The following is a 13907-nucleotide window of genomic DNA, read 5'->3' as shown; positions in this document are numbered from 1 at the left end:
GTGCCCTCCGCTGCGGCCGTCACACTGGCGGACGGGAGGTCAACCTGTGCACTGGGCAGGCTGACCTGGCCTTCGAGCGCCCCCGCCTTGGGAGGCGACACTCCGAATTTGGGCTTGTCGAACTTGGGCATCTTTAACTTCCCTTTCAGGCCTGTGGTTTCCAGCTCGGCCGTGTCCAGGGAGACTTCGGCTGAAGGTGGTTTGAGGTCTACCTCAGGCGCCTGGAGCTCAACGGAGCCTTCCACGGAGGGCATCTTGATGTCCGCGGCCGTGATGCTGATGTCGCCAGCCTTGAGGCCGGCGTCCGGGAGGCTAACGTCGACTTTGTCAAGTGAGACGTCTGCGTCCAGTTTGGGAGCCTTGACTGTCGGCTTGGAGAAGACCACGCTGGGCACCTTGACTTTCGGCATGTGTATTTTCATGCCGCCACTCTCAACTTTGCCAGGAGCCACCTCCAGGCCGATTTCGGCGTTAGGACCCTGCACGGCGGCTTCGCCCTCCGGGACTTCGGCCTGAGCCTTGGGCAGCGATGCCTCGCCCTTTGGCAGGCTGACCTGCACGTGGGGAGCTTTGACTTTGGGCAGCTTGACGCTGGGCATCTTGACGTCGGGCATCTTAAATCGGCCTTTCTCACCGTCTCCTGCGGCACCCGTCTCGACCGCCACCTCCACTCCTGGCGCTTGCATCTCGGCCGCGGGCAGGCTCGCCTCAACCTCGGCGCTTCCCGAGGGCACCGTCACTTGGGGCTCCTTGAGGCTGACGTCCACGTCAGCGGCCATGGTGCCCTTGGCCTCTCTGCTGCTGGACCAGCCGAAGGAAGGCATGCCGAACTTGGGCATCTTGAACTTGCCGTCCTTGGTCTTCACGGCCTCCTTCTCCGGGGCTTTGGCTTCCCCTTCGAGGCTCAGGGCTGCCTCAGGCGCCTGCAGTTCAACGCTGGCCTTTGGAAGGGTGACATCGACAGATGGGAGGCTGATGTCCACCTTGGGAGCTTTGATGTCCGCTTTGGGCATTGTGAGGGAGGGCTTCTCCAGCTTCCAGCCGGCCCCTTCCCTTTTGCCGCTGGGGATGTCGCCTTTGAGGCCCAGCGCAGTGCCCTCCGCTGCGGCCGTCACACTGGCGGACGGGAGGTCAACCTGTGCACTGGGCAGGCTGACCTGGCCTTCGAGCGCCCCCGCCTTGGGAGGCGACACTCCGAATTTGGGCTTGTCGAACTTGGGCATCTTTAACTTCCCTTTCAGGCCTGTGGTTTCCAGCTCGGCCGTGTCCAGGGAGACTTCGGCTGAAGGTGGTTTGAGGTCTACCTCAGGCGCCTGGAGCTCAACGGAGCCTTCCACGGAGGGCATCTTGATGTCCGCGGCCGTGATGCTGATGTCGCCAGCCTTGAGGCCGGCGTCCGGGAGGCTAACGTCGACTTTGTCAAGTGAGACGTCTGCGTCCAGTTTGGGAGCCTTGACTGTCGGCTTGGAGAAGACCACGCTGGGCACCTTGACTTTCGGCATGTGTATTTTCATGCCGCCACTCTCAACTTTGCCAGGAGCCACCTCCAGGCCGATTTCGGCGTCAGGACCCTGCACGGCGGCTTCGCCCTCCGGGACTTCGGCCTGAGCCTTGGGCAGCGATGCCTCGCCCTTTGGCAGGCTGACCTGCACGTGGGGAGCTTTGACTTTGGGCAGCTTGACGCTGGGCATCTTGACGTCGGGCATCTTAAATCGGCCTTTCTCACCGTCTCCTGCGGCACCCGTCTCGACCGCCACCTCCACTCCTGGCGCTTGCATCTCGGCCGCGGGCAGGCTCGCCTCAACCTCGGCGCTTCCCGAGGGCACCGTCACTTGGGGCTCCTTGAGGCTGACGTCCACGTCAGCGGCCATGGTGCCCTTGGCCTCTCTGCTGCTGGACCAGCCGAAGGAAGGCATGCCGAACTTGGGCATCTTGAACTTGCCGTCCTTGGTCTTCACGGCCTCCTTCTCCGGGGCTTTGGCTTCCCCTTCGAGGCTCAGGGCTGCCTCAGGCGCCTGCAGTTCAACGCTGGCCTTTGGAAGGGTGACATCGACAGATGGGAGGCTGATGTCCACCTTGGGAGCTTTGATGTCCGCTTTGGGCATTGTGAGGGAGGGCTTCTCCAGCTTCCAGCCGGCCCCTTCCCTTTTGCCGCTGGGGATGTCGCCTTTGAGGCCCAGCGCGGTGCCCTCCGCTGCGGCCGTCACACTGGCGGACGGGAGGTCAACCTGTGCACTGGGCAGGCTGACCTGGCCTTCGAGCGCCCCCGCCTTGGGAGGCGACACTCCGAATTTGGGCTTGTCGAACTTGGGCATCTTTAACTTCCCTTTCAGGCCTGTGGTTTCCAGCTCGGCCGTGTCCAGGGAGACTTCGGCTGAAGGTGGTTTGAGGTCTACCTCAGGCGCCTGGAGCTCAATGGAGCCTTCCACGGAGGGCATCTTGATGTCCGCGGCCGTGATGCTGATGTCGCCAGCCTTGAGGCCGGCGTCCGGGAGGCTAACGTCGACTTTGTCAAGTGAGACGTCTGCGCCCAGTTTGGGAGCCTTGACTGTCGGCTTGGAGAAGACCACGCTGGGCACCTTGACTTTTGGCATGTGTATTTTCATGCCGCCACTCTCAACTTTGCCAGGAGCCACCTCCAGGCCGATTTCGGCGTCAGGACCCTGCACGGCGGCTTCGCCCTCCGGGACTTCGGCCTGAGCCTTGGGCAGCGATGCCTCGCCCTTTGGCAGGCTGACCTGCACGTGGGGAGCTTTGACTTTGGGCAGCTTGACGCTGGGCATCTTGACGTCGGGCATCTTAAATCGGCCTTTCTCACCGTCTCCTGCGGCACCCGTCTCGACCGCCACCTCCACTCCTGGCGCTTGCATCTCGGCCGCGGGCAGGCTCGCCTCAACCTCGGCGCTTCCCGAGGGCACCGTCACTTGGGGCTCCTTGAGGCTGACGTCCACGTCAGTGGCCACGGTGCCCTTGGCCTCTCTGCTGCTGGACCAGCCGAAGGAAGGCATGCCGAACTTGGGCATCTTGAACTTGCCGTCCTTGGTCTTCACGGCCTCCTTCTCCAGGGCTTTGGCTTCCCCTTCGAGGCTCAGGGCTGCCTCAGGCGCCTGCAGTTCAACGCTGGCCTTTGGAAGGGTGACATCGACAGATGGGAGGCTGATGTCCACCTTGGGAGCTTTGATGTCCGCTTTGGGCATTGTGAGGGAGGGCTTCTCCAGCTTCCAGCCGGCCCCTTCCCTTTTGCCGCTGGGGATGTCGCCTTTGAGGCCCAGCGCGGTGCCCTCCGCTGCGGCCGTCACACTGGCGGACGGGAGGTCAACCTGTGCACTGGGCAGGCTGACCTGGCCTTCGAGCGCCCCCGCCTTGGGAGGCGACACTCCGAATTTGGGCTTGTCGAACTTGGGCATCTTTAACTTCCCTTTCAGGCCTGTGGTTTCCAGCTCGGCCGTGTCCAGGGAGACTTCGGCTGAAGGTGGTTTGAGGTCTACCTCAGGCGCCTGGAGCTCAACGGAGCCTTCCACGGAGGGCATCTTGATGTCCGCGGCCGTGATGCTGATGTCGCCAGCCTTGAGGCCGGCGTCCGGGAGGCTAACGTCGACTTTGTCAAGTGAGACGTCTGCGTCCAGTTTGGGAGCCTTGACTGTCGGCTTGGAGAAGACCACGCTGGGCACCTTGACTTTCGGCATGTGTATTTTCATGCCGCCACTCTCAACTTTGCCAGGAGCCACCTCCAGGCCGATTTCGGCGTCAGGACCCTGCACGGCGGCTTCGCCCTCCGGGACTTCGGCCTGAGCCTTGGGCAGCGATGCCTCGCCCTTTGGCAGGCTGACCTGCACGTGGGGAGCTTTGACTTTGGGCAGCTTGACGCTGGGCATCTTGACGTCGGGCATCTTAAATCGGCCTTTCTCACCGTCTCCTGCGGCACCCGTCTCGACCGCCACCTCCACTCCTGGCGCTTGCATCTCGGCCGCGGGCAGGCTCGCCTCAACCTCGGCGCTTCCCGAGGGCACCGTCACTTGGGGCTCCTTGAGGCTGACGTCCACGTCAGCGGCCACGGTGCCCTTGGCCTCTCTGCTGCTGGACCAGCCGAAGGAAGGCATGCCGAACTTGGGCATCTTGAACTTGCCGTCCTTGGTCTTCACGGCCTCCTTCTCCGGGGCTTTGGCTTCCCCTTCGAGGCTCAGGGCTGCCTCAGGCGCCTGCAGTTCAACGCTGGCCTTTGGAAGGGTGACATCGACAGATGGGAGGCTGATGTCCACCTTGGGAGCTTTGATGTCCGCTTTGGGCATTGTGAGGGAGGGCTTCTCCAGCTTCCAGCCGGCCCCTTCCCTTTTGCCGCTGGGGATGTCGCCTTTGAGGCCCAGCGCGGTGCCCTCCGCTGCGGCCGTCACACTGGCGGACGGGAGGTCAACCTGTGCACTGGGCAGGCTGACCTGGCCTTCGAGCGCCCCCGCCTTGGGAGGCGACACTCCGAATTTGGGCTTGTCGAACTTGGGCATCTTTAACTTCCCTTTCAGGCCTGTGGTTTCCAGCTCGGCCGTGTCCAGGGAGACTTCGGCTGAAGGTGGTTTGAGGTCTACCTCAGGCGCCTGGAGCTCAACGGAGCCTTCCACGGAGGGCATCTTGATGTCCGCGGCCGTGATGCTGATGTCGCCAGCCTTGAGGCCGGCGTCCGGGAGGCTAACGTCGACTTTGTCAAGTGAGACGTCTGCGTCCAGTTTGGGAGCCTTGACTGTCGGCTTGGAGAAGACCACGCTGGGCACCTTGACTTTCGGCATGTGTATTTTCATGCCGCCACTCTCAACTTTGCCAGGAGCCACCTCCAGGCCGATTTCGGCGTCAGGACCCTGCACGGCGGCTTCGCCCTCCGGGACTTCGGCCTGAGCCTTGGGCAGCGATGCCTCGCCCTTTGGCAGGCTGACCTGCACGTGGGGAGCTTTGACTTTGGGCAGCTTGACGCTGGGCATCTTGACGTCGGGCATCTTAAATCGGCCTTTCTCACCGTCTCCTGCGGCACCCGTCTCGACCGCCACCTCCACTCCTGGCGCTTGCATCTCGGCCGCGGGCAGGCTCGCCTCAACCTCGGCGCTTCCCGAGGGCACCGTCACTTGGGGCTCCTTGAGGCTGACGTCCACGTCAGCGGCCACGGTGCCCTTGGCCTCTCTGCTGCTGGACCAGCCGAAGGAAGGCATGCTGAACTTGGGCATCTTGAACTTGCCGTCCTTGGTCTTCACGGCCTCCTTCTCCGGGGCTTTGGCTTCCCCTTCGAGGCTCAGGGCTGCCTCAGGCGCCTGCAGTTCAACGCTGGCCTTTGGAAGGGTGACATCGACAGATGGGAGGCTGATGTCCACCTTGGGAGCTTTGATGTCAACTTTGATGCTTTCTGACGTAGTTTCAGTTATTTCTACTAATTTCTGTGGTGTTATATTGAATTCTGTTTTTTTTATTTCACTATCACGTTTTCTAGTCGTATCTTCTCTCTCTTCTATATGATTTTCTATATAGGAAGTTTTTACAGCTTGATTTTCCAGTCTTGCCTGCTGTACTTCTTGCCTTTTTCTTATATGCTTATCTTTTGTTTTTCCTTTTAAGTTCACTATTTCATTTTCACCATTTGGAATCATCATTTCTCCTTCTGATACAGTCATCTCTTGTTTTTCTCCTACTTTTACAGATACAAGTTTTTCTTCACCGTCTCTTACGTGACCTTCTGTTTGCTCTGTCTCATCTTTTGCAGTTGTCCAGGTAAATGTAGGCATTTTAAATTTTGGCAGTCTGAATTTACTTTCTTTTCCTTCCATATCTTTTTCTGCTGTTTTCATGCTGAAGTCCATTTTCGAAGTTTTATCACTTATTGGCATTCCATCCTCTATCAGTGTCTTCGTCACAGTATCTGCTGATTCTGTTGTGCTTTCTTCTCTTGGTATTGTCATGTCAGTTTTAGTTGTTTTTCTCATTTTTAATGATGGCATTTTTATTTTCCATGTAGCAAGTTCTGATTCTGCATCAGGCATGTCAGTATTCACACCCAAATTCCTGCTGTCCTCTGAACTCGTATCAGCTGTTGTTTCTGGTACTGAATGTGGAACATCACTTCCGAGCTTGGTCTTTTTAGTCTCTGCTTCTTTTGTTTTGGTCATTGAAATCCCAAATTTTGGTTGCTGAATTGTTAGTATTTGCGTGTCTTCTGCTTGTTTTTCACTTGTTTCCAGTGTGTCAGTTGTGTGTAATTCTGCTCTAGCAGCTATTTCTAGACCTTTTACCTGTATAGATTCTTGTGTTCTCTGTCTCATCATGTCTACATTAATTCCACTTTCTTCTTCTGTTTTACCTGCTGTTCCCTTCTGTTTCTTTTTTCGGGATTTTGAGGAGGCTGGCAGTACTTGTTTAGTTTGGCTTTCTTTCATATCAGGTGTTTCTAAACTGGGCTTTGATATCTGTGTTGTTAAAACTGGTACTTCAGGTACAGTAAATTTAGATGTTGAGTCCTTGTCTTTTTCTTTTTTAATGCTTATTTCAACTTCAGGGCACTTTTTTGCATGAGATGGAATGCCATTTTGCGTATCCTTTAAGTCTTTTGTTAAAGTTTCATGTGCCTCTCTTGTTTCAGTTTCATAAGCAGGCAATGCAGTATATTCAACAGTTACAATTTCAGGATTTTCCAGGCTGATATCTTCTTTACATATTTTCTCTCTTTCATTTAACAACATAGTTTTTATTTCTTTTTTTGGCCTGTCTTGAGGTTCTGGTTTGGATCTGTGCATTTTGAATCCAATGCTTGGGAACTTCAGTTTCTTTTGGCTTCCTTTTTTTTCTCTGATGTGGACTTCTTGTTGAAATTGAGACTCTGTGTCTGTGCTTGTAGGGGAAATATCCTGTATACCAGATTCATATGCATCTGATGTACTATGAGATCTTCTGTGCCCCAGTATCTTTTTATTTTTGATTGACTGGAATTTTGGCCATGACAACCTATCTTTTTTAGGTCTCTTGCTTCTTCCTACCCTTTGGCTTACAATTAATGTTTCCTTGTCTTCTTCTGAAATGTCTTTTCCTGAAACATGGGGTGTTTCTTCAGGAATGCTGTCACTGAGTTCTTTTTCCTGAAAGAACAATTAGTAATCAGAAGATTAAAATTAAACAAAATATAGATTCAACATGAAATAAAATACATATTATACAATACATAGATGTACTTTTTATTCACAGTATCTGGTCGTTACATAAAAAAATGTGAAATATATATATAAAATACATTAAAATGTTGTATATAATTCAGGCAGAAATTGCATTTAAAAAATGGATTATATGCCTGTAATAGATGGATTTCTGAAGGTTGCATTCTTTGCAAAACATTTTTATGTATGTCTGTATAAATATATATATACATAACATTTATATGTATATGAAGAGAAAAATAATTTTGAGTGTGATGGAGACCTACGAGCAGATCACGTCTATACACTTATCAGTGGCTAAACACACTTTTAAGAAAAAATTTCATTTATGAGCTTTTGAGAAAAATATTTACTGTTATTTTACATTTTGGACAATACTGAATGTAAATATTAGAGAACTTATCTGAGCCTATTCTGTCAGTGGAGATTTAACAACAAAAAAGAATGGTTCCTCACTAGAGAATGTTTTTCTACCCTAGCACCAGATTGTGATTTTATCCAAAACCTATAGTTTTCTTAGTATATTAAAAAAGCTGTAAGTATTATATGGGATTTTTTTCTTCTCATGAATATTCATACTACTGAGTTTAAGCACATATCTAAGTGTTATTATTACGTGTTATATCTAAGTATAAGTGTGTATTTTCTGGTCTATTTCTACATTACTAAAGTGTTATCCAATTTTTTTAAACTAATCAATTATCTACCTGGCTTCTTCTTTCCTTTTTGTACTGGGCTGTAGAGTGAGTGTATTCTAACTCTTCTTTCCCAGCAATTTTTCTTTTGAGGCTGAATTGGACTCTATATGGCTCAGAATATTGGAGAATCTTGAGTGCATCCTCATACTTGATATTATCGAAAAATATTGTAGCACTTAGAAGCTGATCACCTGCAAGTGGAATCAAACATCATTTTGATTAGTGTTTTCTTGCAGTTTTTCAAATTCTGTTGAATTAATACACACACACACAAAAAATCACATCCTATTTATTTAGAATATGGAATTATGTTCACATAAGAGAATCAAAGAATAGTTAAGGCTAGAAAGGACCTCTGGAGATCATCTAGTCCATCTGCCCTGCTCAGGGAACAGTTAGCTACAGCCAGTTTCTTAGGTCTGTGTGCAGTCAGATTTTGAATATTTCCAAGGATGGTAACTTACAGCCTTCCTAGAAATCTTGTTCCAGTGACTGACCACCCTGATAGTGATAGTTTTTTCTTATATTTTTCAGTATTTAAACTTTGGACTTTTGTTTTTGTTTAAATCGTTATTTATAGTAGTTTTGTGGCATATTATTTTGTGAAAGAATTGAAGGCAGGTTCTTCATTAATGTTATGATTTGGGTTTTTGGGGTTTGGTTTTTTTTTTCATTTTAGTTGTGTATATATTACTTTCCATGTACCTTTTTCACTCTTTCAGTAAAAATTTGGTGGGTTTTTTTTTTCATGGTATAAAAAAAATCATATTATTAAGAAACTGATCTTTGAAATTATTAATATGGAAAGCTTAAGCTCACACAACATTATTTGGTTTAGGATCTACTATTTCTATTACCCAAAAAGATGGCAGATCATGTAGGTATCTATGCGCACACACAGCTACATACTTGATTATTTTAAAATATATATATAAAAAAAAAAACACAAGAAACCAACAAGCAAAAAACCAGAAAATCAGACTGTACCTTCTCTCAGGCTAAATATTTTTGAAGCAGGAGACTCTTTCAGTACTTTTTTAATAAATATTCCTTCATTTCCTCCCCCTATCACACTAAAACCACTAGCACCAGCTTCCACTTCCGTTTTCAGGGTCACTTCCATTGTCTCCTAGATACAGAAAAAGATGTGAATTTATAAGTTTTATTCATTTGTATCAGTTTTCTATATTACTATAAAAAATTAAATCTCCTAGCTTTATTTTTAGTAGCTCAATAAAGATCATCTAAAATTGAGAATGTGCTTGTTCATTGTGGGTTTGATTCTCTTCTACATTAGAACTAAATGCATGTTAGGGTTATGATAGATCAGGGCTATAGGGAAAATAAATTACAATTTTAAAATGTGATACATATAGCATCTTTTAGAGCTGAAAGATTTTATTTTCTGTGAAGATGTTAAACCTGAATTAGAGTCAATATGCTAGAAAAGTCAGACTAAGAGTTAATTCTGTACTATACTGAAACCAGAGAAGGCCAAAGAATGCTAAAAAGGATTGTGAAAATATCATAATAGAACAAGTGTTCATGTCTGTGCCACAACTAGGCAATTTGTGGAGTTCCTGGTCAAAACAAGTCTAAAGTGATTCTCTCCCCATTCATCTTTCCCTCTGTCCATCCATCTACATCTGTGTGTTGTAACAGACCTTAATACTTTGCAAGCCACATGCCTAAAACTACAGAGTGCTTTTATACCAACCTCTGGATGACTCTGTTTCAATTTATCTGTAGAATACTTTTTTTCTTCTTGAAGCTGAAAAAAATTTGCAATTATTTAGCATTCAGAAGTCATGCTGTTGTAAAGTAGAACAAAAGTCAAAAAATCAGTTAAAATTCCTGGTTAACACTAAGAACTCATGCTGACCTTAGTGGCAACAAAGTGAAACTGGTATCTACAAGTGCAATGTACAGCATGAATTATTCAAGTATATTATTCCCAGTAGTAAATTAGATGCTAAGACCCCATGCATTGTACCAAAATTTGCGTGAATGAATGCCAGAGACCAATACATTTGGGGGCTTTTCTGCATGTTACTCATGTAGCATATTTCTCATGCTTTGATCTTTGTGAACATACATTTTTTTCATTTATTTGTCTTGCCTTTAAATATTCTTCTTCTATGGGATATTCATAAACTGGAGAGGATCCTTGTGGCCTTGGACGGATGTCTTCTACTGCCACTTCATTAACCTGTGCAAAAGAAATGAGTGGAGGGAAAGGAACATAAAGTATTAAAAAGTGACCAATTTTTTTTAGGACAGGTTTCTATTTAGGTGTAGTCTCCTTCTTTGTACAAATCTCTCATTAATAATGATGAATGTAGAATAACCAGTATCTCTTTTCTTAGGTTAAGAATAAATACACTTCTCATTTAAGGATGTTACCCAAGAACACAGAGAGACTCCCAGGAAATAAAAACAATGGTGTGCTGATTTGGGTTTTCATTCTGTATTGTACACATCTGTGGGCTGAAAAGACTGAAAATACTGACAGATCAACAGCAAAAATTTTAAAAGGCAATAAAAATTCTCTCCTCTGCTTTCTTTGTACACCTAACTTTTGCATCCTGCTGCTTCAAACTCTATTGCCCTCTAAAACCATGCAAATGTTGGAAGAGTCCAATCAGGAATTTCTGCTGACAAGCACTTGGCATGCTTCTGGAGTCAAACAACAGGGAAAACAAACCAGCTAAAGCTTTGAAGAAGTTACTGTAGTCAACAGTAATGTAATTGCGTGTAATAGTTTGTTAAGTCTTATTAAATGTATGCTGGTGAATCACGGCAAAGCACAGATTACTTTACATTGGAGCATCATTCTGGCTTTTGAGCTGGCAGGAGTATTCCAAGCAAAAAAAAAAAGCATTTTTGATGGGGAGAGAAATCACCAGCAAGACCCAGCTATAAACAAAATATTTAAGATCCATTTTTAACAAAGCAACTGCTGAATCCCACCCCCCCCCAAAAAAAAACAACCAACCAAACAAAAAAAACTGTATGAAACTCACAGAATCTTCATCCTCTGCATCTGCATCACCATCTCCTAGAGACTCAGCTGGTCTCAGCTGTCGTCCAGAGCCTGAAAGCAACATACTGGTTATTGGTATCTGCAGGAGCCACACACAGCACAAAGAAGTCAGCCTGTAAGCTGAAGCTCTCTGGAGCAGCACACCCAAGGGACGTGCATGGGCTAGCTGTAGAAAGGCATGCTTTCATTTAGATTCATAGAATCATAGAATGGGTTGGGTTGGAAGGACCTTAAAGGCCATATAGTTCTAAACTCCCCCCCCCCACACCTCTCACTGAGCAAGTTGCTTAAAGCCCCATCCAACCTTGCCTTGAACACTTCCAGGGATGGAGAATCTACAGCTCTACAGCTTCCCTGGGCAACTTGTTCCAGGGTCTCAGATCTCATCAGGCTGATCTTTCCAAGGATACCAGAAATGGTCATATTCAGACATGTAAAGACTTTTGTGAAGGAGAAAATCCCCAGAAAATGTAGAACTAGAAGCTAGACAGATTTTTCGTTTTTTAGGTTTTTTGTTGCTTTTTTTTTTTTGTTACCAACTGGGGTATTGGGTGTGTATTGGGCAGAATCAGCAGGGGTTTGACAGGGTGTGGCTGTGGGATGGTCTCTGTGGGAGGAGGTAACAAACCACACTGTGAACATGTTTAAGGAAGAGTGGTAAATGCTGAGAAGAAGCAGTAGAAGAAGAGAAAGACAGAGAAGACCACACCAGAACAGGAGGAGAAAGAAGAGATGGCAGAGCAGGGGAAATGCTGAAGCAAAATATGATCTTGAGTAAGGACTAGAGGAAGAAAAGCTGCCCAAGCAAAGGCAGAGAGGAGAAGGCTCGACTCTTGTGGGTCAGCAGATGCTAGAGGAACCTAACCTGGGCAACTGAACTCAAAGCAAGGAGTGGAAAAAGAAAAGCAGCCACCATCTGCTGACCCCAGTCTCCTGCACCAGCCCTCATGTCCCCAGAGAGACAGAGTGTAGCCCACAGTGAGGTTATTGGAGACCAGAAAGAGCAGAGATGTACATGGAGGGGAGCTGAGGTGTTTTTCCTTACATATTTTTTTTGTTTGCTTTTTAGTTTCAGAATCAGTAATTAGAAACTCATTAATTGCCATTATATTAAATTTATTTAAATTTCCCATCTTGAAACTCTTCCTTGATTCTGACAGAGGTCTTAAGAGCCAGAGAGTAAACATCATGAAGATGTTATAGTCCATAAAGATTTTGCTTTCTTGTTTTTTAAAAGTATTAAGGGCAGAGAGAGACAAGGTTAAGGTGATGGGCTGTTGAAAGTATGATTCTCTTGAAATATATTAAATTGGGCACAGAAGAATAAAAGCAGCATGAATGCATCATCGTTTTCAGAGACTCAGGTTTAGCCAGTAGAGGACACTGTGGCCAAATTACACATTCTCTGATGCACAGGCTATTCTAATAACTCCTTGTCCTGATAACTATGTCTCTTTACCGTCTCTGTGCTTCAATTTTTTCAAGCCACCAGGCTGTCTAGCTCTCTCACACCCAGTTCTGCAACTGTTATTAATACATATAGTTTTGGCTCTCCTAAACAGATCATGTGTCTTAAAAATATGCTCAAACACTAGAGAAGACAGCCACAAGCAGAACTGCGCAACTCAGTCATTGTCTACTTTAAATGAAGAATCCTTGGGCTGGAACACAACCCTTATGGATGTGGATATTATATGCTGTGTGTACAGACAAGCTGGCACAACTTACGCATCCATGCAATCACCCTAACACAAGTTGCAAGTTCTTGTTAGAATGGCTGTGATTTTGCTAGTCTTTCTTCATACTTTTTCAATCTACGTTTATTTTTTTCCTTGACTTTTTTGAAGATTAAATTATTTAGTACAGGCAGGGTTTTAAATAAGTTATGCCACGTCATCAGTGATGGACCCCTTTGTTAAGATGAACGGATAAAGTGTGCTGCCAGTAGGGATATCCGACATTAGTCTCTGGGACAAGTTTTCAAACTTGACAGAATAGAAGGCATCCTCATTAGCTATACGTACATCATCTTAATCAGGTCTCCTGATTGTATTTTAGCTCCACAGAACTAGGATCATCTGAGAAAACATCAGGACTGCCAGATCATGCCTCTTTTAGCCTTCACAGAATTCGTACTGATGCCTACAATGGACAATTCTAGAAAATTATCTTAATGCAGACCCCAATTCAGATTAAAGACCTGCATAAATCGGATTGGCTTGTTCTGTTGTTGGGTTTTTGGTTGTTTTTTTTTTATTTTTTTTTTTTTACAAAATCTTTAGCATTTACAATATTCGATATCTCAACAAAATTAGAAAATGACCATGACCTTGTTAAAAAATTTACATATGGATTTCTGAACCTGAATTTAGGCATTTTTGCTTGAAAATTCTAGAATCCACTTGTGAATCTGCTCACCACATGTGGTTTAGTAAGCATCACATAAGGAGAAAAGCTGCAGAACTGAGGCTTGGTTGTTTAATTTGCTTATTGCTAGTAAAGATTCAAGTGCCAGCAGAAAGTTCTATAGCTGTTACTAAAATTCCAAGAAACAGTAAAGACTTAGTCTTGTGGCATTACCGTATTTTTCACTTGGGAGAATCCCACCCACAAGCCCTGCAGTCCAGTAGAATGACTTAACAGAATTGTTACAGCATTTGCTCTTCTGTGCTTAGCACTTCAAAGATAACTACGGCAAAGATCCCTGGTGGCTGCCAATAATTCTGCTACTGGAAGAGAAAAAGGAAAGAATTATCTAGGAGAATTCTTGGGCTGGATCACTGCTGTTTCTCTTGTTTTATTGTGGTGTAACTTCAGTGATTTTTTAGTTGTCTGGAACTTTAGTAAGGAAAATATGAGGTGCTCTGTTCTCAGGACTTGGATGGTCCTGTGTAGCTTGTGCCATTGCTTTTTTACCATCCAGTGGGTCATACCCTTTGAGCCTATCCTACAGATTCTAACAGAGGTGAAACTTTTAAAAGCAGATGT

The 13907-nt window shown here is 46.5% G+C and overlaps 1 protein-coding gene across 1 annotated transcript in view; it reads right to left on the bottom strand.

Moving 5' to 3' along the window:
• Nucleotides 1-13907, bottom strand: part of AHNAK2 (AHNAK nucleoprotein 2) — a 57376-nt gene that overhangs the window by 17550 nt on the left and 25919 nt on the right. Inside the window, exons 2-9 of the mRNA XM_034062518.1 lie at nt 10900-10970; nt 9996-10085; nt 9594-9647; nt 8864-9005; nt 7886-8067; nt 3281-7103; nt 1097-2140; nt 5-1048 (exon numbers count right to left, since the gene is read on the bottom strand). Of these exons, the coding sequence (XP_033918409.1) occupies nt 5-1048; nt 1097-2140; nt 3281-7103; nt 7886-8067; nt 8864-8999 (6229 nt within the window). The 5' untranslated portion in view covers nt 9000-9005; nt 9594-9647; nt 9996-10085; nt 10900-10970. The remainder of the gene's footprint in view (nt 1-4; nt 1049-1096; nt 2141-3280; nt 7104-7885; nt 8068-8863; nt 9006-9593; nt 9648-9995; nt 10086-10899; nt 10971-13907) is intronic.

The sequence above is a fragment of the Melopsittacus undulatus genome, chromosome 4 (genome assembly GCF_012275295.1).
Source record: "Melopsittacus undulatus isolate bMelUnd1 chromosome 4, bMelUnd1.mat.Z, whole genome shotgun sequence".
In the NCBI taxonomy this organism is placed as follows: domain Eukaryota; kingdom Metazoa; phylum Chordata; class Aves; order Psittaciformes; family Psittaculidae; genus Melopsittacus; species Melopsittacus undulatus.
This window is presented reverse-complemented; position numbering and strand designations above follow the sequence as displayed.